The sequence below is a fragment of the Poromitra crassiceps genome (assembly GCF_964638095.1).
Source record: "Poromitra crassiceps genome assembly, chromosome: 1".
Classification (NCBI taxonomy): domain Eukaryota; kingdom Metazoa; phylum Chordata; class Actinopteri; order Beryciformes; family Melamphaidae; genus Poromitra; species Poromitra crassiceps.
The window spans coordinates 104,366,369-104,394,361 of record NC_139623.1 but is presented as its reverse complement, the minus strand read 5'-3'; the positions used below and the strand labels follow the sequence as shown (position 1 = coordinate 104,394,361).

The window sequence follows — 27,993 nt, the reverse complement described above, 5'->3', positions numbered from 1 at the left end:
GTGTCCCCGCAGTAGATAGTGGCTGGACCCCACCTGCCGACTGCAACTGCAAAACCTTGGACTTTTCTCCCTTGCGGTGCTTTATCACAGCATCAGGGCTCTTATCGTCCCTTCCTTCAGTATCAGGCCGTGCGGCCTCTGGCGGACCTTGAGCAGGGGCACATCGGGTTCACTCGTCTTTTTTATTTTTTTGTTGCCAAGAGGGAAAGATGACGTTAAAATCCAATAAAAACGAACCCACTGTCACACTGGAGTCGACCAGCAGCGTCCGGACAGCCCTCTCCGATCTGTACCTGGAGCAGCTTCTCCAAAACAAACCAAAGTCTGAAAAGGTACGTTCGTTTTTACATTGTTTTGTTTGTTTTTTACCTCGGAGTCAGGGGCGTAGTGGAAGGTGATAGTTTACTCACCTATTTTCAGATCAACTGTAGTGTATTAGTCAATGAGGGGAAACAAGGTGGGTAAACTACTCACCTTGGATAGTTTACCCACCTCTGTATTTACCACTACACCACTGCCCGAAATGTGTTGGTGTTTGCTTCCGGGATGAAGCATAGGGTAAGATTCTAGATGGAAACAGGACACATGATTGTTATTGTTCTGTTCGCGCGACACGATTTCTACAGGTAAAATGTGTCACAATGTAGCAAGTTAATATGTTCACGTCTCAAACAAAGAACTGTGCACCGCATAGGTCTACTGCCATGTCATCATGTCAAATAAGCCCTTTAAGATCACCACACCACTGCATTGCTCGGTATTGCTTGGTCAGCAGTCCCAGTAGACAGGTCATTCATTGGCAGATTCACTTCTGCATCCCCCCCCCCCAAAAAAAAGATGCAGACATCAGTTGACTGACATGTTCCCAGCTTTCATCATAAAAATATATTGTTTCTATAAATAGTAAATGCCATACATACATAATGTATGTATGGCATACATACATAGCCTACATACATACATACATACATACATACATAGAAGTGGAAAGTACAGTATATTTGCACAATTCATATAGTATCAGTGACAACAGGTGTAATGCTAGCCTCAATTCTGATAAAGTAATCATTTTCTAAAGCAACAAGTAGGCCTACTTTTTGGGACATTTCACTCGACTAAACAATCCATGATGGATTGTTGTGAAATAAATGCTGATATGAGACTTATCCAACTCACCACAGTGTTAGTTCTGCCTAAGGTGAAGGCTTAAGTTTAGTGTGACAAGTGAAACAGCAGAGTGTGTGGGCAGATTGTTTACCACATCACATTTGTGGTGTTACTTTATAATATGATGTATTTTCACTTTAAGGTCATATCAATATATTGTGGAATTAACTCCAAGTGTTTAGTGAGTTTGTAAGGAGCTCATTATGGACTATGAGAAGGTAGGCTATGTTTTAAATAAAACATTAAGCCTTGTACATGTCTGACCACAAAATAATGAATTGACTTCAAAGAAAGTGCTACTTATTCATTTACTAGGTAGGCTCCGATTCTGCAAATAATGTTCAAGACTGATTGGTATGGTGAAACCTAACCTTTCTTTCAGTCCATTCTTCCATCATATAAGCCCTTTTGAATTTGCTAGGTAAGCTAAACTGGACCTTCCTTGAGGATCCCCAGGCCCCACTTTGAAAGCCACCAATATGTAGCAATTTTACGTGCTAAACTATTTCTCTGAAACTGATAAGTCAGCATTGCGCAACTGTGGAAAATGGAGAAGGGAGGCCTTGTGAGGAAACTCCTTTCCTGACATCAGCAATGTGCAGTTCAGTAACCTTGAGCTACAGCCTTGCCCAACCGTTCCTCCTCAATCCGATGCAGATCTGAGGAATCAGTGTGGTAAGTGAGGTGGCCTGGTCCACTTCCTCACAGGGAAGAGAGAGTGGAGAATGCTGTTATTTCACTTTGTATGTGTGCATGTGTGATTGTGGTGTAGGAGTGTGTATTCTGTCTTGGGTAACATATGTTCTGTTTTTCCGTCTTGAGTTTGGTCTTGACGATAAACCAAACGAGTAGGCCCATTCCTCTGATGGATGTTTCCCCTGTAAGTCTGACTGTGCATGTGTGCAGGCAGAGTGTTGCACAGCTTCACACTGAGTTATGCTCCTCTGGAGAATACACCCCCACATAACTCAGGCTAAAGAACTGTACACTGCTGTAAATAGATAGGCAGCCATGGCTGCTGTGTGTTTCCCTCGCTATAGCAGTTCAACTAAAGGATGACTATGTCATTCTTTTTTAGCAGTGTCTCATCCTTCTCATGGCCTCAGCGTCAATTAAGCTTCAATAAATCTCTATCTCTCTCTCTCTCCTGCTCTCTCTCTCTATCTATATATATATGTATATATATATGTATACAGTATGTATGCAAATGTCAGCTATCCTTGAAAACAGGAGCTCCGCACCACAATACCCAGAGTGCCTTGTGGTAGTGTTTACTACTCTCCTGCTATTGACGTCATCATACGACAGCTAGGTAGCCGCTAGCTAGCTAACGGCGATAACAACTTCCGCTAGCTGCCTACCGAAATGGAAACATTATTAGCGTTAACAAATGTTAGCACAAGCATTAGCCAAAGTTATCTAGCTAACTGTCGTATATTCAAAAAGAAACAACGTGAGACAAACTGTGAACTCTGATCAAATCTATTTATTTAGCATAGCAACATGTGTCAACTCTGTAGCTCTAGGAAATAACCAACCATAACAACCTGCCCCCAGCAGCCTATAGGCTATCTTCCACAAGGCTTCCTGTTACTCACAACATAGAATTAAACAACATACAACACACCACACTAACATTAGGGCTGTTGAAACGAATTTTGATATTCGAATATTATTCGAATTTAATCATTATGAACGAAATTCGATTATTATTATTTTTTAAAAACGAATATTTAATTTTTTTTTTTTTTTTTTTTTTTTTTTTTATTTTTTTTTTAGAACACTAGAACAGCGACAAGTTCTGACAACATACTTGAAGAAAAGAGTGTTAACTGAAGTTGACTGTTGAAGCTGCTATACTGATGTAAACCTACCTGTAGCTCTTAAAATGTATGTTCATTCATTGTTAACTGAAGTTGACTGTTGAAGCTGCTATACTGAATGTAAACATGTAGCTCTTAAGTGCAATACGTGACTGATTTTTTTTTGTTCATGGCTCATTGTTGTTTTGGCAAAGTTTACTTATTTGTTTATTGATAAGGAGCTCAAACAAAGGCTGTGTCTTTTTTTATTATCAATTATTTTATCCAAAAAAACATTTTTTTTTTTTTTTTTTTTTTTTTTATTCAATTAAAAATTAATTAAAATATTCGAATATAATTCGAATATTAAAATGTATAAAGCACTGAAATTCGAATTTGATTATAGAGGGAGATTGACAGCCCTAACTAACATTAGCTGTTTGTTTGTCACCAAGCCTGTGTTGCTATCTGACGTTGTTCAGCAACTGCGTCAGCTCTGTGCAGGGAGCCAAGAGTATGACTTATGAATAACAGCCATTTAAATTGGAGTTGTTTCTTCCTTTCATATTGCCATACTTGTTGGTAGCGTTTTATAAAAGCAATAGATCACTTCAGGCTATGTTCTGTGATATATGGTCATCATATCTTTATATATATATATCTTTATATATATATATCTTTATATATATATATATATATATATATATATATATATATATATATATATATATATATATATATATATATATATATATATATATCAGGCTGCTGGCAGATGAGACCTGGCATGGGATTGAGGGTTCGCTCAGCTGTCTTATCTTGCCGTCAAAGCTCCTCATCTCTCTTAACACCTTCCCACTTATGGGAAGATGTTAAAGATGGTATTTTTTTTATACTTACCCAAAATTGTGAGATGCATTTGCAAAAAGCATTGTAGTTGTTTAACAGTTCGTCTGATAAGGCCTAAAATAAAATCCCTCTGTCTTTACATTAACCACAAGGTAATTTGATGAAGGGAGGGTCTCCATTTGTTTCCCTCCAAGGTTCTAATCAATAATTATTTGTCTGTTGGCAGGAGATCGACCCTAATCCTCAGGGGGGAAATGGATTAATAATTAACATTTCTAGGCTGCAGATACCGATCAATCTAGAGGATAAGAAAGGCACAGCAATATAATCTAATCAATAAAAATACAATGTGATAGGTTACACTACAGCTAAATATAGACATATATAGATTTCTTTTACAGCATCTTTATTTTTTATCCAGAGGTACTACTTGGCATTCTGAAATGTATGGCCACATGCTGCTTGATCAAATCCTAAATTTGAGTTGGTGTTTATCCTGTTTTCCCCCACACCTAAAACCTTTAACAGATCTTTATCCTGTTTTCCCCCACACCTAAAACCTTTAACAGATCTTTATCCTGTGTTCCCCCAAACCTAAAACCTTTAACAGATCTTTATCCTGTTTTCCCCCACACATAAAACCTTTAACATATCTTTATCCTGTTTCCCCCAAACCTAAAACCTTTAACAGATCTTTATCCTGTTTCCCCCCACACCTAAAACCTTTAACAGATCTTTATCCTGTTTTCCCCCAAACCTAAAACCTTTAACAGATCTTTATCCTGTTTTCCCCCAAACCTAAAACCTTTAACAGATCTTTATCCTGTTTCCCCCCAAACCTAAAACCTTTAACAGATCTTTATCCTGTTTTCCCCCACACCTAAAACCTTTAACAGATCTTTATCCTGTTTCCCCCCAAACCTAAAACCTTTAACAGATCTTTATCCTGTGTTCCCCCAAACCTAAAACCTTTAACAGATCTTTATCCTGTTTTCCCCCAAACCTAAAACCTTTAACAGATCTTTATCCTGTGTTCCCCCAAACCTAAAACCTTTAACAGATCTTTATCCTGTGTTCCCCCACACCTAAAACCTCTAACATATCTTTATCCTGTTTTCCCCCACACCTAAAACCTTTAACAGATCTTTATCCTGTTTCCCCCCAAACCTAAAACCTTTAACAGATCTTTATCCTGTTTTCCCCCACACCTAAAACCTTTAACAGATCTTTATCCTGTTTTCCCCCACACCTAAAACCTTTAACAGATCTTTATCCTGTTTCCCCCCAAACCTAAAACCTTTAACAGATCTTTATCCTGTTTCCCCCCACACCTAAAACCTTTAACAGATCTTTATCCTGTTTTCCCCCAAACCTAAAACCTTTAACAGATCTTTATCCTGTTTTCCCCCAAACCTAAAACCTTTAACAGATCTTTATCCTGTTTCCCCCCAAACCTAAAACCTTTAACAGATCTTTATCCTGTTTTCCCCCACACCTAAAACCTTTAACAGATCTTTATCCTGTTTCCCCCCAAACCTAAAACCTTTAACAGATCTTTATCCTGTTTTCCCCCAAACCTAAAACCTTTAACAGATCTTTATCCTGTTTCCCCCCAAACCTAAAACCTTTAACAGATCTTTATCCTGTTTCCCCCCACACCTAAAACCTTTAACAGATCTTTATCCTGTTTTCCCCCACACCTAAAACCTTTAACAGATCTTTATCCTGTTTTCCCCCAAACCTAAAACCTTTAACATATCTTTATCCTGTTTCCCCTCAAACCTAAAACCTTTAACAGATCTTTATCCTGTGTTCCCCCAAACCTAAAACCTTTAACATATCTTTATCCTGTTTTCCCCCAAACCTAAAACCTTTAACAGATCTTTATCCTGTTTTCCCCCAAACCTAAAACCTTTAACAGATCTTTATCCTGTTTCCCCCAAACCTAAAACCTTTAACCGATCTTTATCCTGTTTTCCCCCACACCTAAAACCTTTAACAGATCTTTATCCTGTGTTCCCCCAAACCTAAAACCTTTAACAGATCTTTATCCTGTTTTCCCCCAAACCTAAAACCTTTAACATATCTTTATCCTGTTTCCCCCACACCTAAAACCTTTAACATGTCTTTATCCTGTTTTCCCCCAAACCTAAAACCTTTAACATATCTTTATCCTGTTTCCCCCACACCTAAAACCTTTAACAGATCTTTATCCTGTTTTCCCCAAACCTAAAACCTTTAACAGATCTTTATCCTGTTTTCCCCCACACCTAAAACCTTTAACAGATCTTTATCCTGTTTTCCCCCAAACCTAAAACCTTTAACAGATCTTTATCCTGTTTTCCCCCAAACCTAAAACCTTTAACAGATCTTTATCTTGTTTTCCCCCAAACCTAAAACCTTTAACAGATCTTTATCCTGTTTCCCCCAAACCTAAAACCTTTAACATATCTTTATCCTGTGTTCCCCCAAACCTAAAACCTTTAACCGATCTTTATCCTGTTTTCCCCCACACCTAAAACCTTTAACATATCTTTATCCTGTTTTCCCCCAAACCTAAAACCTTTAACAGATCTTTATCCTGTTTTCCCCCACACCTAAAACCTTTAACATATCTTTATCCTGTTTTCCCCCACACCTAAAACCTTTAACAGATCTTTATCCTGTTTTCCCCCAAACCTAAAACCTTTAACAGATCTTTATCCTGTTTTCCCCCACACCTAAAACCTTTAACATATCTTTATCCTGTTTTCCCCCAAACCTAAAACCTTTAACAGATCTTTATCCTGTTTTCCCCCACACCTAAAACCTTTAACAGATCTTTATCCTGTTTTCCCCCACACCTAAAACCTTTAACAGATCTTTATCCTGTTTCCCCCCAAACCTAAAACCTTTAACATATCTTTATCCTGTTTCCCCCCAAACCTAAAACCTTTAACATATCTTTATCCTGTTTCCCCCCAAACCTAAAACCTTTAACAGATCTTTATCCTGTTTCCCCCCAAACCTAAAACCTTTAACAGATCTTTATCCTGTTTTCCCCCAAACCTAAAACCTTTAACATATCTTTATCCTGTTTCCCCCCAAGCCTAAAACCTTTAACATATCTTTATCCTGTTTCCCCCCAAACCTAAAACCTTTAACAGATCTTTATCCTGTTTCCCCCACACCTAAAACCTTTAACAGATCTTTATCCTGTTTTCCCCCACACCTAAAACCTTTAACAGATCTTTATCCTGTTTCCCCCCACACCTAAAACCTTTAAAGGGATAGTTCAGTTTGTTTGAAGTGGGTCCTATCAGCTAGTTGCATACACTAACTGAAATAGGTACAGTGTTCTGGACACTGAGTGCACCGTTTATTGAGACCCGGCCATCTGAAGCAGCAGCCTCCAGACCTCTGTCTCTCTAGTACACGGGGCCAAGAACTAAAACGTAATTTAGCCACCTAAAACAACGCCCACCTAAACAAATCGATATCTGTGTACATGTACGCTCTATTTTGACAATTTTCAGCGCTTTACTTTTCCGCCAAACAGCCCTCTCATTCTGCACTACTTTTTCTCCCAACCGTACAACTGCCGTATTCCTCCGCTAAACGCCTGCACAGAGCCGCGGCGCTGGATTACTCCGCAGATCAGCTGTTATTTTGGGTTATTTCTCCCGGCTTGTTAGTGAAGACAACAAATAGAATACACGAACGAAAATATGAGTGATTTTGATAGCGAGGACGATATGCCATTCACCTTGGTGACAAGAGGATACAATTATGAACCAGAGAGAGTAATATACAGAAGAGGAACTTTTGCAGAGAGTGACCAGGCAGAAAGAGAGATACGAGGAACTGCCATAATATGCTGCCTAAATGCCGGGGTGCCCTGCAGACCTTTTTCACCATTCCCAGGATAAATTGGGGAAAACGTCCCAGACCAGAGAGGCCAGGTGACTTGTTGTCTCTAAAGTAAGTCAGTGTTTTGTCTCTCTTCTAAGCCTTCCTGTTTTGTAAACCGCGGCTCTGTGCTCTGTGCAGGTGTTTAGCGGAGGAATACGGCAGTTGTACGGTTGGGAGAAAAAGCAGTGCCGAATGAGAGGGCTGTTTGGCGGAAAAATAAAGCGCTGAAAATGGTCAAAATAGAGCGTACATGTACACAAATATCGATTTGTTTAGGTGGGCGTTGTTTTAGGTGGCTAAATTACGTTTTAGTTCTTGGCCCCGTGTATGTACTAGAGCAGTGATTCCCAACCAGGGGTACGTGTACCCCTAGGGGTACTTGGAAAGATTGGGATTAGAATGTATTTCCAAAATGATAAAAACTAGCGACTTTTTCCCAATTGAAAACTGTCAAAATTGTGTTAAAGAGGAGTCATTCAAATTATTTTCATTTAATGAGATGTGTTAGAGAGGCCTACTAAAAGTTTAATATAAGTTTAATATAACAACTTTAGGAGAATTATGGACACACATGAGTGAGGGGGTACTATCGGCATGGTAAAACAGCTCAAGGGGTACATAACACAAAAATGGTTGGGAACCACTGTACTAGAGAGACAGAGGTCTGGAGGCTGCTGCTTCAGAGTGCTGGGTCTCGATAAACGGTGCGCTCAGCGTCCAGCGTCCTATTTCAGTTAGTGTCAGTTAGTGTATGCAACTAGCTGATAGGACCCCACTTCAAACAAACCCAACTATCCCTTTAACAGATCTCCTGAAAGGGCTTCATTCACACGTTAGCAGAGTTTGACTGCTTTCATTGGTCAGCATTTAACATCAGGGAATCATGTGTTTGTCTGCCTTAATCACGTGTTTCTCCCTTCACACACTGTTAAAGTGAGTGGAGAGGAACCGGGAAGCCACAGAGGAACAGGCTTTTCTGTTGGGACACAAAGGGAAGGCCGGCCAGGGTCTTCCTCTATTCAGCAGCTTGTTGCTATGAGGCTGTTTGTCCCAGATAGCACCTAAACTACACAGCACTCTCTCCCAACTTCTCAAACGGACAAAGGCTGTCGTCAGAATAATGAGATCAGTTAGTATAACCAAAATACCTTTTAGCGCTAATCCAAACAAGACAGGGGATTTTGCCTTGGGTGGGGTTGATGTAATCTCTCTGTTAGACTGAGTGGGCTGCGGCTTGTTGACTGTAAAGATGTGGAGCTAGTATACAGTGTTGTGCTGTAAAGATGTTGAGCTACTAGTATACAGTGTTGTCTGTTGTGCTGTAAAGATGTTGAGCTACTAGTATACAGTGTTGGGGCTTGTGTCCACCTAGTGTCTTTTTCCGACGTTAAACGCTGGGAGTGCGCTTGGGAACGCTGATCCCAGCGCACAATATACAAGGAAGCAGTCTGAAAATAACGTTAGTTCAGTGCGGTAGTAGCTTGATAGCTGATGGCTAACAAATGTAACAACACAGGTAGGCTACGCTATTAAAAGCAGTAAGCACAACACTCACCAGAAATATTAAGTGTCTAGCCAATCTGCTCCCACAATTGAGCCTTTCTGTCTCTGTTGCAATAGTTTCTCCATATGATTAGTTGCCAGAAAAGGAGCACCCGACACCAGCGTCTTTCTGAAAAGTTAAATTATTCTCAGCTGGGAGCGCTGGGAGCCAGCGCACAAAAACGCCGGATCGCTCTGAAAATAGACGCTGGGTGCAGCGCACTTTCTATAGACGTCCGTGTGCGCTTGCATACGCTCTCCCCCCATTGGAAACAACTGAAAAAAGACGCTGGACCTGAGGAAAAGACGCTAGGTGGACACAGGCCCTTGTGCTGTAAAGATGTTGAGCTACTAGTATACAGTGTTGTGCTGTAAAGATGTTGAGCAAGTATACAGTGTTGTGCTGTAAAGATGTTGAGCTACTAGTATACAGTGTTGTGCTGTAAAGATGTTGAGCAAGTATACAGTGTTGTGCTGTAAAGATGTTGAGCTACTAGTATACAGTGTTGTGCTGTAAAGATGTTGAGCTACTAGTATACAGTGTTGTGCTGTAAAGATGTGAAGCTAGTATACACTGTTGTACTGTAAAGATGTGAAGCTAGTATACAGTGTTGTGCTGTAAAGATGTGAAGCTAGTATACAGTGTTGTGCTGTAAAGATGTGAAGCTAGTATACAGTGTTGTGCTGTAAAGATGTGAAGCTAGTATACAATGTTGTGCTGTAAAGATGTGAAGCTAGTATACACTGTTGTACTGTAAAGATGTGAAGCTAGTATACAATGTTGTGCTGTAAAGATGTGAAGCTAGTATACAATGTTGTGCTGTAAAGATGTGAAGCTAGTATACAGTGTTGTGCTGTAAAGATGTGAAGCTAGTATACAGTGTTGTGCTGTAAAGATGTGAAGCTAGTATACAATGTTGTGCTGTAAAGATGTGAAGCTAGTATACAGTGTTGTGCTGTAAAGATGTGAAGCTAGTATACAGTGTTGTGCTGTAAAGATGTGAAGCTAGTATACACTGTTGTACTGTAAAGATGTGAAGCTAGTATACAGTGTTGTGCTGTAAAGATGTGAAGCTAGTATACAGTGTTGTGCTGTAAAGATGTGAAGCTAGTATACAGTGTTGTGCTGTAAAGATGTGAAGCTAGTATACAGTGTTGTGCTGTAAAGATGTGAAGCTAGTATACAGTGTTGTGCGTGGTCTTTTGGAGCTAGTATTTGTGTGTGGTCTTTTGGAGCTAGTATACAGTGTTGTGTGTGGTCTTTTGGAGCCAGTATACAGTGTTGTGCTTGGTCTTTTGGAGCCAGTATACAGTGTTGTGCATGGGCCTTTGGAGCCAGTATACAGTGTTGTGTGTGGTCTTTTGTAGGCCATCATGCAAGTGTACAAGTATTTAATGGAAGTACACTTGCTCTGCAAATGTTACTGTTGTTGCTTTCATTTAATTACTTTGTTAAAGCGTACAACAACACAGAACCAAGTGCTTTGTCATTTCTGCAGATCTACGCAGGCATAGTCTATTTATTACATGTTTGAAATATGCCAACATTACATCTTCAGCTGGCCTCAGCTGTTTTTGTGCTCCAACAGATATTCATTATCCCAGTGATACTAATTGACATTCAGACTTAACCTTAGTCAGTTTCCTTTAACCATGTGACTTCCTCTTCAGTCCTGAGGGTCAGCACTTTGCTGAGGAGAGGGCAGCGTGACTCCACTTTTCACAACCCACTGGTTCACTCTGTAACTGGTTCACTCTCTGTATGCTGAATGAATCAGCTTTATAATGCTTACAGGGGAACATCCATCATTTAAGATTTTTTTATTTTTATTTTTTTATTTGCTTCACCACTAAGTTAATTCGGTCATGAAAACGCAAAAATGATGCAAGTCTAGAAAATCTGTCTTCCATTCATGTGTCTTTGGAGCAACTTCAGATGAATGAAAACAAAGTTTGAGTCTTTGCTCTGTGGTTTGGGAGAGAGGTTTTCATGTTCACAGACTTTGATTAGACCATAGGTACAGCATGTACAAACTTGGGCTGTCAGAATTGGCCCAAAATCATATTGGAATATTCCCTCTAAACAAAACATATTAGTTCGAATATATTGTAATACAAAAAAATAAAAGCGTGGCAAGGCAAACCAATACAACCAGAGAGCTTACATAACTACTTGGTATATTTATTTGAACATAAAAAAAAATATGATTTCAACATAAACATATTATTTCAACATAAACATAATAACTAATAGTGTAGTAGCCTACACTTTTGTAATGTTTTTATAACCAGGCAAGCGATGTATGTTTTTATGTTGCCCTCTTGGCCAGGTTTTTTACCTGGTTAAATGCACGCGGGTGTGTGTGTGTTGCTCACTAAATGTTATTGCATCAGTGATGTCACAATACCTCCTTGTGTGTGTGTGTGTGCCCCATGATATCACTGATGACATCATCAGTGTGTGTGTGTGTGTGCCCTCCTATGACTTCACTGATCAGTCTTGTCACAATGCCTCCTTGTGTGTGTGTGTGTGGGTGTGTGTGTGTGTGTGTGTGTGTGTGTGTGTGTGTGTGTGTGTGTGTGTGCGCGCGCGCGCACACGCCCTTATGACATCACTTTTGACATCATCACTGATGATATCACATCATTAGCTAATTAGGCTTAATTTAAAAATCCGCTCCGTCACACCCTGAATGTTTTCAGCCCGATCGCATGTAAAACGACATAGCTGTAGCCGAACACAGAACTTGAAACAAACAAAGTCCACATACTCAATTTTATATATATAGATATTCGATTGTTATTTTAATTTTTATATTCGAATATAGAATATTCTTTGACAGCCCTAGTACAAACTCTGAATTTCAAAGGAGATGGAGCTCAGTTTGTGGTGTGTTAACACGTTCACTGCCAAGGACGTGTTAACACGTTTTCAGAATCCAGCTGTTGACTGCCAAGGACGTGTTAACACGTTCTCAGAATCGATTTTTTTTTTTGACGGTGGGACGTTGATCTAACCCTTTTACGTCTCCTACACCAGAATTGGAGGTATTGAATGTGTATAATCTATTTTACCGACCCACTGAGTGTCGACATGTCTCTCCACAGTAGAAAGAGGCGACCCAAAACTGGAGGGAAAAGCGCGACGAAGCCGTTCTCATACTGTAAAATTGATGGCGAAAACGCTTTCACTTTCGCGCTGATGCACAGCGGTGGCAACGGTGGGGGGTTCCAAGAATAGATTGGATGCACACTTTGAAACACGCAGCATAAATATGACCAGAATCGCATCAAAGCTCTCAACCAAAACTCCACGAAACGAGCGAGTCCACCCAGACTTCCTCAAACAGCGGCCGCTCAAACAGGCAGCAGCCAGGCAGCAGCAACTTCGTTGTGACACGCCCGCTGGAGAGCCAGGGAGGCAGGAGGAGAACACACACGGAGGGAGGAGTTGGAAGCAGAGGGGGGTTTCCTGCTGTTATGGAGGAAATTACTGTTCAAAACTATTGTTTAGATGTCTGACTCTTACTGATGCCAAAAATGAATGGTTAAAGTGACTGTTCTATCGAATTTCACAAAAAGCCGTTTATCTCTGAATAATTTTTCTGACGCTGAAACCATGCTGTATTCAACTGCTAATGCTTACATAACTACTAACTCTACAAACTAACTCTTTTAGACAGAGAAAGCACACATTCTATTAGTTCTTTTGAGATATTGTGTGTTCACAAAATCTTAGCAGAAAAGAATCCTCGGGTCTTGAAAGATGAGCCAGAATCCTCAAAAAAACCCTCTGGCAGAAGCTAACTACAGTAAAAAAAAAACGTCTGGCAGTGAATGTGTTAAGATAGAAGTGCTGTGATTTTCTCTGCAGCAAGAGTATGACCCACAGGATGTAATGTCATCTGTTCAGCAGGGACCCCGTCCAAACAGTCTCGCTTGGTACAGTCCTGACTCGAGATATGACCCAGTCTATTTCATCTAGCAGCTCGTGGCTAGTAAATAACCATATCATGTTGCACAGCAAAACAACTTGTTGACTTCCATGACTCCTTCATTTAGTCATCTCTTGACTCACACCCACCAACACACACACGCACGCACGCGCGCACGCACACACACACACACACACACACACACACACACACACACACACACACACACACACACACACACACGACACACACACACACACACACACACACACACACACACACACACACAAGGTTAAGTTAAGGTTAAGTTTATTTCATATGGACATCACAGATCATTGGAGATGTAACATACATGTTTGCACAACAACCAGTGTTTATAGCGGAACGCAAATTTTCAACGCCTGTCCACAGGCGGCTTTTACATTAAAATACACCCCAAAAGACATACCCAAAAAGAAACATAATCAAATATAAAAACACATGAGTAAAGCCATATATACAAATGTATTTACAACACAATACAGACATAATACACAGATATATATATATATATATATATATATATATATATATATATATATATATATATATATATATATACACTGTATATATACGGTGTGTGTGTGTGTGTGTGTGTGTGTGTGTATGTATGTATGTATGTATATGTATATATATATATATTAATTATATATCAGTAAACCCTCCCCTCTTAAGTGGTCTAAATGAGTCTACTCTCCACCACAATTATTGCCAATAATTAATTTACCAAATGATGACTAACTAAGCACACTGTTTTTCCAAATAGGTTACTAGGGAAAATGACTTTGTCAGGGAGTTAGAAGTGCATGTATCGTGGCTATCGTGCCACACTATGGTGCAAGACTGTTATCTTGCCGCAAAAAATGACAATCCCAAAGATTTGCTAATATTTCCATAAAGAATCACATAAAATAAATACATTTCTGCTTGCAGTTTAACAAGTGAAACTACATGAGAGGAGGAGAACGATGATGATTTATCATTTTCTATTGGTTTATTGTAGTGCTGATGCTGGAAAACATCATATTTTGTGCTGATATTGTATAGTCATGACTCATGACTCATGATCAAGGATTGTGCTGACGCAGATAATCATGTCTGTGATGTCAGCAGTGAGCTTTTATTATTTTATACGTTTTGATGTTGTGCATTTATTGTTCCACATGTGAGAGGTTAGTGATCCCAGTTTAGACCTAATTTAGACCTAATAGACCTAATGCTAACAAAAGTTGTTAGCATTGTGCTATCTTTAGCCAATTCTGGGCAGCTTGCCAGACTGGTCTTGTGCTGTGAGGTTGTTTGCTGGTGATCTGACAAGTTGGACAGATACTTTATATATTGCTATTGTTTGACTCTCTTGCCCCAATCACTTCAGCGAATATTGCAACATTTGTATCTTAAAAAAATATCAGAAATAACGCGCTCAACTCCTTACTTATAGCCGGTTATGTAAACTGGGTGCTGGATCCCTAAAACAAGTCTAATTAAAAAAAAAGAAAAGGACAGCACTCCAAGTTTAAAGGTTTTATTGCCACACAATGGACGTTTCAGGCAGCAGCCCTTCTTCAGCTGTAATGGCAATTCATGTAATTGCCATTACAGCTGAAGAAGGGCTGCTGCCTGAAACGTCCATTGTGTGGCAATAAAACCTTTAAACTTGGAGTGCTGTCCTTTTCTTTTTTTGAACATTTGTATCTTCCCAGTGATTCCTAAAATTCACAATAGGTATGGGGAAAAAAGTGTATTTAATCTAGGGATATTCATTTTGAAAAATTTCCATAATCGAAAATCGGGGAAAATTAACGATCAATTATCGATTATCGATCATATTAATAATAATAATATATATATATATATATATGAAAATGTCTCCTGATTACATGTGTTGGTTCTTGGGTTTCTAGATTGTACTGTAGAAGATCATTGACATGAGGCGATAATATACAATATTTGCTGAGAAGAATTTGTTTCCTTACATCAATGCTATTCTTTGAATGTGATCCCCCAATGCGAGTGGTGGTATCCATGACCACATGAACCAGGTGGAGCAGATCACTGGACATGGTTAATGAGGTGTTATAACACCGGGTTAATTTTCAACCTTGAGCATATGTTGAAACTGCAAATGAAACATAGCTGTTGGCACACATTAGCAAAAAGCTTTTGCTGCAGTTAATAATCTAATCTGTCTGCATTATCTGACTAATTAAGTGAAACAGTGTATTTTGTTTTGTTTTTTTGTTTTATGCCCCTGCCAGGCCGGAGTAGGGATGTAACGATAACCGTGATAAAATTCCTTGCGATAACATACCGTTTAAAATTTTCATTATCATTAAAACCGTGATTACCGTGTTACCATGATTACAGTGCTTTGAAAAACATGGTAAATACCGTCCATCATCAACCAAAGTTGGCAACCGTCTCCCAATTCCCAAATGCAAACACGCAGCCTTGGAGAAATGATTTCAGTGAGTGTATAAATCCTTTTTGGGTCTGAGTTTTCAATATAAAACTTGAAATTGAAATGAAATTATTTCTGAGTGTATTAGTACTTTTTGAAAATTTCAGCAAATTTTAACAAACCGTGATAATATTGATAACCGTGATAATTTTGGTCACGCTAATCGTGATGTGAAATTTTCATACCGTTACATCTCTAGGCCGGAGGCATTATGGTTGCGGGTTGTCCGTCTGTCTGTACGGACGTACTGTACATCCGTCCGTCCGATGTTCGTTAACACGATATCTGAGGAATGCGATGATGGAATTTCATCAAATTTGCCTCAAACGTCAACTTGGACTCGAGGATGAACTGATTAGATTTTGGTGGTCAAAGGTCAAAGTTCAAGGTCACTGTGACCTCACAAACGCCATTTCCAAGCTTGTTAATGCGATACCTCAGGAACACCTTGACGTAATTTCTTCCAATTTGGCTCAAACGTTGGCTTGGACTCAAGAATTAACTGATTAGATTTTGGTGATCAAAGGTCAAGGTCACTGTGACCTCACGACCGCTCGTTTGATGCTCGTTAACGCGATATCTCAGGAACGCCTTGACAGAATTTCATAAAATTTGACTAAACATCCACTTGGACTCAAGGATGAACTGATTAGATTTTGCTCGTAAAAGGTCACAGTTCAAGGTCACTGTGACCTCACGAACAAAATGCTTGTTAATGCGATATCTCAGGAACGTCAAATTTCTTCGAATTTGGCTCAAACGTCCACTTGAACTCAAGGATGAACTGATTACATTTTGGTGGTCAGAGGGTCAACGTCACTGACCTCATGAACGCCATTTTCAAGCTCGCAATATTTCAGTAACGCCTTGACGGATTTTCTTCACATTTGGTTCGAACGTCAATGTCTGGATAGACATGGATGTCAACTGCTCACTTGTTGGCGGAGGCATATATCCGCGGTGCGGTCATTCTAGTTTACAATTATTTGCAGATATAAGAACAGTTTAAAGTTTGTTCATGTTTTCTTTTGTTCCTCTTTTAGCAAAACTGGTTTGTTTTGTGGGAAACAAAACAGTATATCATAATATATTTAATTTTTTTTAAACAGGTGGTGATGCAAACCTATGAGAATAAGGGAGCTGACGTGTACACCAATGGGAGTACGGGCCACATGAACGGCGCAGAGTTGACCAAGATGAGAGAAGTAGAGTTTGAAAAAAATCCCTCCGAGCCAATGGTATGTCAACCCACGCACGCGCGCACACACACACACACACACACACACACACACACACACACACACACACACACACACACACACACACACACACACACACACACACAGTTTTAATATTGTCAATACTGTGCAAATTTGTGTTACCAATTTCCTCCTTAATGACTGTGGTCCATGTCTATAGGGGGTGACTCTGAAACTCAACGACAAGCAAAGGTGCACTGTGGCCAGAATATTGCATGGGGGCATGATCCACAGACAAGGTAAGGAATCTGAGCACAAAAGCGTCTTGATTGCCATCCTGTAACCAAAAGGTCATTGGTTCCATCCCAGCTACAGCAAGTGTGTTCAGCAGCAGCCATGTGGCCCTTATGCTAAGTTCACACTAGGTGCTCCGAGCCCTCAGCGAGCTGTTTTTGGAGCTCGGCGACAAACCCCCGCTGATCAGAGGCAAATCACGTCGGCTCGCAAATCGGCACCCGCTTGTTAAGTGTGAACTGTCCACAGACGCGAGCGGGGAGCTCCCCCGAGCACCCACCAATGAGTCACAGAGGTCCGACGGATATCTATGGTCGTGTCGGGAGAGAAGAGCGTAGGCAGACATGGTCTGACTGAGGAGGTCATTCTCCGGGATTGGTACAAACTGCTGTCCCACAACCAAAAAACAAATTTAAAAAGCATTTAAGTAGCTATGCAAATTGTATATGTTTACTAAAATCACTATTATCTATTAAAAACCCGAAAAAATATTTGAGATAGCCGTAAACTTAATAACTTAATAAATCTGACATTGAACCAATTTTGGAGAATGACCCATCGATGTGCGAGCATGTGTGTTTAGAAAGAATAAAGCGAGACTGCGTTTGCACACTGGTCTGGGATTCTCCTCGTGACATATCTTGTAATGTGTGATCCACTGTCGCAGCTCAGTCATATAGTGTGAAATCCAAAATGGCTCAAAGACTCCTGATTACAAGACAGACAGTTGTATAGTGTGAAAGAAACAGAGACTGACGAGGATCTTGTAGTCTGTAGCCGCCATTAAGCTCAACCTCATCAGTCACTTTGGGATCAATCAGATCAGTCACTGTGAGATCAATCTGATCAGTCACTGTGAGATCAATCAGATCAGTATCTGTGAGATCAATCAGATCAGTCACTGTGAGATCAATCTGATCAGTCACTGTGAGATCAATCAGATCAGTCACTGTGAGATCAATCTGATCAGTCACTGTGAGATCAATCAGATCAGTCACTTTGAGATCAATCAGATCAGTCACTGTGAGATCAATCTGATCAGTCACTGATCAGTCACTATTTTGGGGTTTCCGGTGTAGCCAGTGGACATCCGTGCCAAGACTTACGCTGGTCTTTTTTTTTTACAAGTCAGATTAGCAACTTGAGACACGAGAATACACAAACATCGATACTTTTTACTCACCATTTTTGGTTTTAGGTCCAGACGACATTTCGGCTAATCTCTATAAACAGATTATGCATATGATATGTCATCTCTCAACTCCAACTCCATTCTTGCGTCTCAAGTTGTTAATCCGACCGTAAACAATGACCGGCGCACGGAAGAGGAAGTCTTGGCCCGGATGTCCGCTGGCAACGCCAGAGATCCCGAAATATTGGCTGTCGCCCCCAGAGTCTAATCATCATCAGACTGATAGATGATGGGTTCCGAAATGACTGTGGCATAAGAACTTCAGCAGAATGCATAGAATACAATAGAATAGAATGTAATGCAATCAACAGCCACATTACTTATCAGAGGCTACCAGCCAGTTTAGCAGCAATGGGCAAAGTTAGTTAAACATTGGCAACTAACTAAGGTCAGAGAGAGACTTGGAGACTAAGCCCGAGAGATAGTGTGTTTTATATGCAAACACTTTCACCCAGTAGCAGCAGTCTTCTATTGAGCAGCTACAGCAGGTTCAGCAGGTAGCATCACTCTTCTATTGAGCAGCTACAGCAGGTTCACCCAGTAGCAGCAGTCTTCTATTGAGCAGCTACAGCAGGTTCACCCAGTAGCAGCAGTCTTCTATTGAGCAGCTACAGCAGGTTCCCCCAGTGGCAGCAGTCTTCTATTGAGCAGCTACAGCAGGTTCCCCCAGTGGCAGCAGTCTTCTATTGAGCAGCTACAGCAGGTTCCCCCAGTGGCAGCAGTCTTCTATTGAGCAGCTACAGCAGGTTCAGCAGGTAACATCAGTCTTCTATTGAGCAGCTACAGCAGGTTCACCCAGTGGCAGCAGTCTTCTATTGAACAGCTACAGCAGGTTCACCCAGTGGCAGCAGTCTTCTATTGAGCAGCTACAGCAGGTTCAGCAGGTAACATCAGTCTTCTATTGAGCAGGTTCAGCAGGTTCACCCAGTGGCAGCAGTCTTCTATTGAGCAGCTACAGCAGGTTCAGCAGGTAACATCAGTCTTCTATTGAGCAGCTACAGCAGGTTCAGCAGGTAACATCAGTCTTCTATTGAGCAGGTTCAGCAGGTTCACCCAGTAGCAGCAGTCTTCTATTGAGCAGCTACAGCAGGTTCAGCAGGTAACATCAGTCTTCTATTGAGCAGGTTCAGCAGGTAACATCAGTCTTCCATTGAGCAGCTACAGCAGGTTCAGCAGGTAACATCAGTCTTCTATTGAGCAGGTTCAGCAGGTTCACCCAGTAGCAGCAGTCTTCTATTGAGCAGCTACAGCAGGTTCAGCAGGTAACATCAGTCTTCTATTGAGCAGGTTCAGCAGGTAACATCAGTCTTCTATTGAGCAGCTACAGCAGGTTCACCCAGTAGCAGCAGTCTTCTATTGAGCAGCTACAGCAGGTTCACCCAGTAGCAGCAGTCTTCTATTGAGCAGCTACAGCAGGTTCACCCAGTAGCAGCAGTTTTCTATTGAGCAGCTACAGCAGGTTCACCCAGTAGCAGCAGTTTTCTATTGAGCAGCTACAGCAGGTTCACCCAGTAGCAGCAGTTTTCTATTGAGCAGGTTCAGCAGGTAACATCAGTCTTCTATTGAGCAGGTTCAGCAGGTAACATCAGTCTTCTATTGAGCAGCTACAGCAGGTTCACCCAGTGGCAGCAGTCTTCTATTGAGCAGCTACAGCAGGTTCAGCAGGTAACATCAGTCTTCTATTGAGCAGGTTCAGCAGGTTCACCCAGTAGCAGCAGTCTTCTATTGAGCAGCTACAGCAGGTTCACCCAGTAGCAGCAGTCTTCTATTGAGCAGCTACAGCAGGTTCACCCAGTGGCAGCAGTCTTCTATTGAGCAGCTACAGCAGGTTCACCCAGTGGCAGCAGTCTTCTATTGAGCAGCTACAGCAGGTTCAGCAGGTAACATCAGTCTTCTATTGAGCAGGTTCAGCAGGTTCACCCAGTAGCAGCAGTCTTCTATTGAGCAGCTACAGCAGGTTCACCCAGTAGCAGCAGTCTTCTATTGAGCAGCTACAGCAGGTTCAGCAGGTAACATCAGTCTTCTATTGAGCAGGTTCAGCAGGTTCACCCAGTGGCAGCAGTCTTCTATTGAGCAGCTACAGCAGGTTCACCCAGTAGCAGCAGTCTTCTATTGAGCAGCTACAGCAGGTTCAGCAGGTAACATCAGTCTTCTATTGAGCAGGTTCAGCAGGTTCACCCAGTAGCAGCAGTTTCTATTGAGCAGCTACAGCAGGTTCAGCAGGTAACAGCAGTCTTCTATTGAGCAGCTACAGCAGGTTCACCCAGTAGCAGCAGTCTTCTATTGAGCAGCTACAGCAGGTTCAGCAGGTAACATCAGTCTTCTATTGAGCAGCTACAGCAGGTTCACCCAGTAGCAGCAGTTTCTATTGAGCAGCTACAGCAGGTTCAGCAGGTAACATCAGTCTTCTATTGAGCAGCTACAGCAGGTTCACCCAGTAGCAGCAGTCTTATATTGAGCAGGTTCAGCAGGTTGCTGAGGAGCAGCACTGTCACCATTGTTATTAAGGGAAGGGACAGAATTGAGTTGGGGAACTTGGGGCTAACCTAGGCCCTAAAGCAGTTGCTAACTGTTCCCTAGCAACACAATTCTGTGAAAACAATCTATATATAAAAAAAAATCATTTTGGAAATAAATTGTAATCCCAAATCTTTCCACGTACCCCCTCCCCTGCAAGCTGCTGAAGTACTCCTAGGGGTACACATAAGTACTCCTAGGGGTACACATACCCCTGGTTGGGAATCACTGCAGGGTATCACCATCCTTGCTGCTGCTTGGTGCTCATCATCATTGTTAATGATTCTATTTCCATCATAATGTCTCCTTTAATATGTTGTTGTTGTCTTGTATGCCCTTATTTTCCCATTTGATCTCTCTTCCGTTTCTTTTCCCCCTTTAACTCCTTAAAAAAAGCCTTAAAAAACCCAGTCAGTGTAGAATCAATATACACACAAGGCCCTGTTTGATGTTACTAGATGTCTTCTGGTTTCTGCTTCTCTCCAGGGTCCTTACATGAAGGGGATGAAATAGCTGAAATCAATGGGAAAAGTGTGGCCAACCAATCTGTTGACCAGCTACAAAAGATCCTGGTAAGTTAGTACCCAACATCTAGACTTTTCCTTAAAAAAAAAGGTGTTGTGGTCAACAAAACATTTTTTTAATGAAATCATTGAACATATTTAGATAAGTATGTGTAAAATGATTGTCATCTTTACATACAGAAAGAAACCAATGGAGTAGTTACTATGAAGATCATTCCCAACCTGCAGAGTCGCTCCCTAGCATGTGAGGTAAACACATGACCGACAGTATGCACTTCCTCATCATTGTGGTGCCTGTTTGAATCTATTTGATTATTCTGTTATTTTATTTTTTTGATTCTTGTTTTCTTCTTTTATTTGTTCTTTCCAAACTCAAGTTCATTTGCATGAATGTTCAAAGAACTTGATCTTTCCATTCAGGCGTACTGTAATAATCTCTTCTAATTGGAATATGTTTTGTTAAAATATGAGTTTGATGGTATGACCGGCTGCTGCTGTGACACATTTTCAAAGTAATCTGCTGTTCCTTAATTGAATGGCACTTCTTTCTACCAATACTTCCTTCTGCAAACCTCTGTTTATCAGGTGAATCTTCCATAAATCAATGAAAGACGCAGGTGACTATCAAATCAGTTTCCTCTAGCGGTCCGATTTAAAGATCATCACTCACACTAGCGTTGCTAATTTGACTTGAAACACTTTGCTAGTGTGTTTCATTCTGCCATCTGCTGGCCACAGTATATTATTTTCTCCAGCAGCCATTCATATGGTTTTCTGCGGCGTATGAACAGCTGCTGGCTTGATAACTGCCATTGATTAGACAAAATAAAAGTTGAAAAGTTGTTTCAGATTTGATTGGGACATTTTATTGTTTACAGTGCATTACATCTAAGTTAAATGAATGTGTTGACTGACTAGTAGTGACTACATGGATTTATCTTACGACCTTATACCATTGATCAATAATATATAATACAGTTAAGCAATAATTGCTGTCTTTGGTGTGGTCAGTGATGGCGGCCTAATTTGAAGCTTATAGTCCATTAGGAAGTAGTTAGAAAGCTTTTAATCTCATTATGTTCAAAGAGTATACTTTTTGGCGACCCAAACCCCTCCTCTGGGTGAACTGATTCCACTGGAGTGATTTGGGGAAACCACAAATACTCATGAATTATTCACTAACCAACTACCCAGAGAAGAATTTACATGTTATTCCTCTGATCTTAGACAATTTAGTCAAAGGTATGTAATACATCACACACACACACACACACACACACACACACACACACACACACACACAACACACACACACACACACACACACACACACACACATTTTAATACCTTTTTTTTGTGTTCACATTTAGACAAAAAAATCCCTGAACATAAACAATAATAGATGCACAAGCAATGGGAAATCCCATAACGACAAATGTATATAGTCTGAATCTATGGATAAAGGACACAACACCTCCTCCAAATGTGGCGACTGCCAATTATTGCAGAAATGCAGCAGACTTTGGCCAGAGCCTTGGCTCTTGGCAGTCCTGCCCTCTGCAGACCACTTACGACCAGCCTATGGACATTACCATGGCTTCCAAAATTGGAATACAATGGTGCAGACAATGAGGGGGAGAAGTGTTAGGATAGCAGAGAGAGAGATTGAGCCTGGTCGGGAAGGACTTGTTATCTGGCTTTAACTGTAAAACTGACTATGTCCTCATCAACTGCATGATTCTTAAGTATTGAGTGTGAAACTTTGTGATCTGCAGCAGGGAGGCAAGCAAGCTTTCCCTGTCATTTTAAACCAGTCCAATGTTGTTGTTGTCTCTCTTGTCGTAAACTCACAAGGAAGGAAGGAACCTTTGGGTACTAGTAGCTGCCGTAGCTGGTGCTAGATGGTGTTGAGTGTCAATAGCAGTAGCCCTTACTGAGGTTAGACAGTCAGTTATAATATCCTCAGATACTATTACAGTATCTGAGTCAGGTATTACCCAGTTCAGGGAGACTCCAGTTCTTACACAGAGGTCATTTAGTCATCTCTTGACACACACACACACACACACACACACACACACACACACACACACACACACACACACACACACACACACACACACACACACACACACACACACACACACACACACACACACACACACACACACACACACACACACACACAAAATATGACACTGGAATTGTTGAGATTCTGACCTGCCATGTCAACAAACAATACTGCTTGGAGCTGCTGAACTGACGAGTAATAAGACACACCGACTTTGTGGACATGTTGGATCTTTTACATTCTGTTACAGAACAGAAATGAACCTCCTTTGGGTTGAACATTTTAAACATTAAACTCCAGTGTGTCCCCAATGTGTCCACAAGTTGCAGAAGCTCCAGGAAGTGGATCGATGACTTGGCAGATTAGAGGCTACATTCTCTGGAATCTAGCTGTGGGAGAAGGTTGTTCATGTTCACAATATTGATTGAGCTGTCCAAGATCATAAAAGGAACTCATCAACTCTGTTTAAGGATTTTCCCTAGTTAACATTTATAGAAAAAAGGCGTCCGGGTAGTGCAGCATTAGATTCCCTGCCTACCACCACGAGGGTCGCAGGTTCGACACCACCACCCCCCCCCCCCCCCCCCCCCCCCCCCGGCTTGGTCGAGCGTCCGTACAGGCACAATTGGCCGTGTTTGCGGGTGGGAAGCCGGATTAAGTGTATGTGTCTTGGTCGCTACACTAGTGCCTCCTCTGGGGGGAGGGGAATTAGAGGGAATGGCGTGATCCTGCCATGCGCTACGTCCTGCCAGTGAAACTCCTTGCTGTCAGGTGAAAAGAAGCACATGTATCGGAGGAAGCATGTGATAGTCTACAACTCTCTCCAGATCGGCAGAGGGGGTGGAGCAACGATCGGGATCCCCTATCAGGGAATTGGCCAAGTACAATTGGGGAGAAAATGGGGGGAAATCCGGAAAAAAAAAAACGTGATCCAAAAAAGAAAAGAAAAAAAAGACAGCTATTTCCTTGAGTATGTAATTTATGTCATTTGTTTTGTCTACAAAAACTACAGATGTAATAAACTGTTAATAAGCTGTCATATACATGTATTAGCTCGTTCCTAACATGGGAGTTTATGTGACTCTACTCTTGGCTGCCATGTGCACCTGCAGATGTACATGAGGGCCCAGTTTGACTATGACCCCGCCAAGGATGACCTCATCCCATGCAAAGAGGCTGGCATGAAGTTTCAAACCGGCGACATCATCCAGATCATCAACAAGCAGGATCCTAACTGGTGGCAAGGCAGAGTGGAAAGTTGTGCTGCTGACTTTGCTGGTCTCATACCATCCCCAGAGCTCCAAGAGTGGTATACCGCTCCGCCATACTGTTTCTTCTAAAGCTTGTACTTACCATGAAATGTCAGCAGTGTCTGATTTAGATGATATTAAGTGTCACTTTAGATGAACCGGGCCCCCGTTTAACTGAACCCCCTGTTTACCCTGCAGGAGATTGGCAAGCAAAAGCAAAGCCAAAGAGGGCCCTCAATCCTGCAGCCCCTTTGGCAAGAAGAAGAAGTGTAAAGACAAGTACCTGGCCAAACATAGCTCTAGTGAGTATATTACTGTAATTGTGTTTCCTTAGAATTTTTCTCAACCGTGTTGTTCTCATATGGGTTTTCTCTAAAACAAACTCCCTTTGGCAGTTTTCGACCAGCTGGATGTGATTTCCTATGAGGAGGTTGTCCGGCTCCCCGCCTTCAACAGAAAAACACTTGTGCTTATCGGTAAGAATGCTAGCCTATTAGTTCCCTTATTTATCAGTCAGATCAAGTTCCATAAAGGTGTAGTCAGTTGTTTATTTGATCATCCAAAGTTGTTTATATCCACACATGTTCTTGATGGTTTTGACTATTTGGTAGAAAATTTATTTTTGCTCCAGTGTTCCAAAACCTTACAGATAAACATCATTATTTTACAGCCTCAAAATACATGTGCATCCTGTGTTTACAGTAGCTGTAACAGACAGTCTTTGTATGAAAAGGTCAGAGAATTAGTATGAGAGTGAAAAAAGGTCTATAATACAATGAACCACTATGTAAGCAAAGCTAGAGTGGTTCAACAGACGGTGCTTTACTGCAACCACAGATTTACACTTTAAGCCCCTTTGTCAGGGTTCCCCAAATAGCAGCCCCGTGCTGGAATTGCAAAAGATAAATACAATTACAGTGCACCTGAACGCAACATGCAAGATACGCGCTGCTCTCCGTATTGACCTGGCTATGAGCCCCTCCCCCTCTAAACAAACACTGGTGCAGAGTACATTTTCTTTTCAATCAACTTGACGAAATCAGCCTAAATGTAATGTAAGAAATTACTGTTCAACACTGAATAAGTGTCCACATGTTCATGTCATTCTGGCCAATACTCCACTTCTGTTATAACATTTCAGTCTGGAATAGTAAGTAATCTTATGTGTAATAAACGACTGTTCTACATTGAAGTAAAAATATAAATAATTAACTCTGTTTTGGATTTATTTAGCTTCAAGAGTGCATTTTTGTTCTTGTGTGATCCTCAACACAGGCTTTTGGAATCCCGGGCCACTTACTGATACTTATGCTGAAATTAACCCACTCATATTCTGGTTTATTTCAAGAAAAACATTTTTGCTAGAGGAAATTCTAATTGGCTGGTAACTTTCAAATCTAGCAGTCATATTGGCAGGTGGTCAAAAAAGTTAATTTCAAACCCTGCAGGGAGAGCAGGTGTTGACATAGGAGTGAGTGAGAAAAGGATCAAATATTGGTGGTTAAGACCGAATAATGACATCACAACTGTTAATTTAAAATGAGTTATTCCTCTAAATCTGGCTTCAAATGCCCCACATTTTTTGCGCCATTCGACCCCCAGCCCTCGCCCTCAGCAAAATGTGGCCCTTGGTGAAAAGTAATTGGGGACCCCAGCCCTATGTGAACAGATTTAATTAAAATATACTTTATTGTATTATTCTTACATTTTGCCTCACTTAGGTGCCCCTGGTGTAGGAAGGAGCCATATCAAAAATGCATTGCTGACCAAATACCCTGAGAAATTTGCCTATCCTGCACCACGTAAGTAGATTAATCATCTTTACTAATTATAATTGAGAAAGCAGCTACATTTTCTGAATTGTCCAGACTTGAGCTACAAATACCTCTGTCTCTACGCAGACACCACAAGGCCCCAGCGCAAGGATGAAGAGAACGGACAGGAGTACTACTTCATCTCTAACGAAGCCATGACCAAGTGCATCTCTGGGAACGAGCTGCTGGAATATGGCAGCTTCCAGGGAAGTATGTTTGGCACCAAAATTGAGACCATCCAGGAGATCCATGAGCAAGGCAAAATCACTTTGCTGGATATAGAACCGCAGGTTGGCATCCACAATTTATTTTGCATCCATAGATCATCAGATTGAGCCTAGATCTGTCTGCATAGCTATTTGTTTCAATCTAGTGTGCTTCCCCAATCTAAGATCACATCTTCTAACTTTTTAATGCAGACCTTGAAACTCTTGAGAACTGCTGATTTTGCACCTCTCGTGGTGTTCATCGCGCCCACCAACACAGCTGCCCAGGTGCTTATTCCTTCATTTTCTGAATATACTTAAGCAGTAAGCATTCATCTCCAAAACAGCCAAACAACCATCAGCCAAACAACCACTAATTCCTTTCTGTCTTTGTCTCTTAGACGGAATCCCTGCAGATGATCCAGAAGGAGTCCGATGCCATTCTCAGCACATATAGACACTTCTTTGACGTGATTCTTGTCAACAACGACGTTGATGAGAGTGTGAAAGGGGTTGAAGAGGCCATCGAACGCGCCACCTCCACCCCACAGTGGGTGCCTGTGTCATGGGTGTACTGACAGTTGTCTGGCCCTGACGTAATACCTTGATTGTTTGATGAAAAGCAGTGCAATATCACTCCTTACACCAGACCTCTGAGTTGGTGATGTCCCATGGGTTTACTGTCAGTTCATGTAATTGTCACTGAGATGTTTTGCACAAATGCATAAAGAAGCAATAGTTTATTTGTCATTGTTGAGAAGCAGGAGATGTTGGACTTGGTTGTTGAGACGTTTGTGCTTTTTAGTGGCTGGGCGAAGCTTTGGCTGCCACACACCTTTTTGTGATTGTTGGAACGTGAGCAAATGCAAAATAGGACCACAACTGTGAATGAAATCCCCACTCTTAACTGACAGGATTTCATGATGTTAGTATAACCTTGACTCTGGATTCATTGTTTCTTTTCTATAATGATGAGATTATACGTGTTGGTTGGTGGTATGTGAAAATACAGAGAATGGTAATGTCTACTACACAAAACTTTTCAGTCAATCATCGACAACCTCAGTTGTCTCAACTCATTGGAATTGCATTATACCTCATGGGATACTGTAAAGGCACTTTTAAACAAAATTAAAATTCCCCTGTTGCAACTTCTTCTTTGAATTAAATGTGTATGGCAAAACCCTATCCAGAGGCTTGGAGAAGAAATGTCCTCGTTGAGCACATGGAAGAGCCCACA

At 41.1% G+C, this 27,993-nt stretch overlaps 1 protein-coding gene across 1 annotated transcript; it reads left to right on the top strand.

Annotated features, from left to right (window-relative positions):
* The first annotated feature begins 6 nt into the window (after positions 1-6).
* On the top strand, positions 7-27,892 carry mpp1 (MAGUK p55 scaffold protein 1). Its single transcript, XM_083646986.1, has 12 exons — positions 7-332; positions 16,796-16,924; positions 17,106-17,184; positions 21,375-21,460; positions 21,593-21,661; positions 24,596-24,792; positions 24,932-25,035; positions 25,129-25,209; positions 26,455-26,535; positions 26,635-26,837; positions 26,967-27,041; positions 27,155-27,892. Exons 1-12 carry the CDS (start codon positions 210-212, stop codon positions 27,329-27,331), a joined length of 1,404 nt encoding a protein of 467 aa, XP_083503112.1. The 5' UTR covers positions 7-209; the 3' UTR covers positions 27,332-27,892.
* Positions 27,893-27,993: the final 101 nt, after the last annotated feature.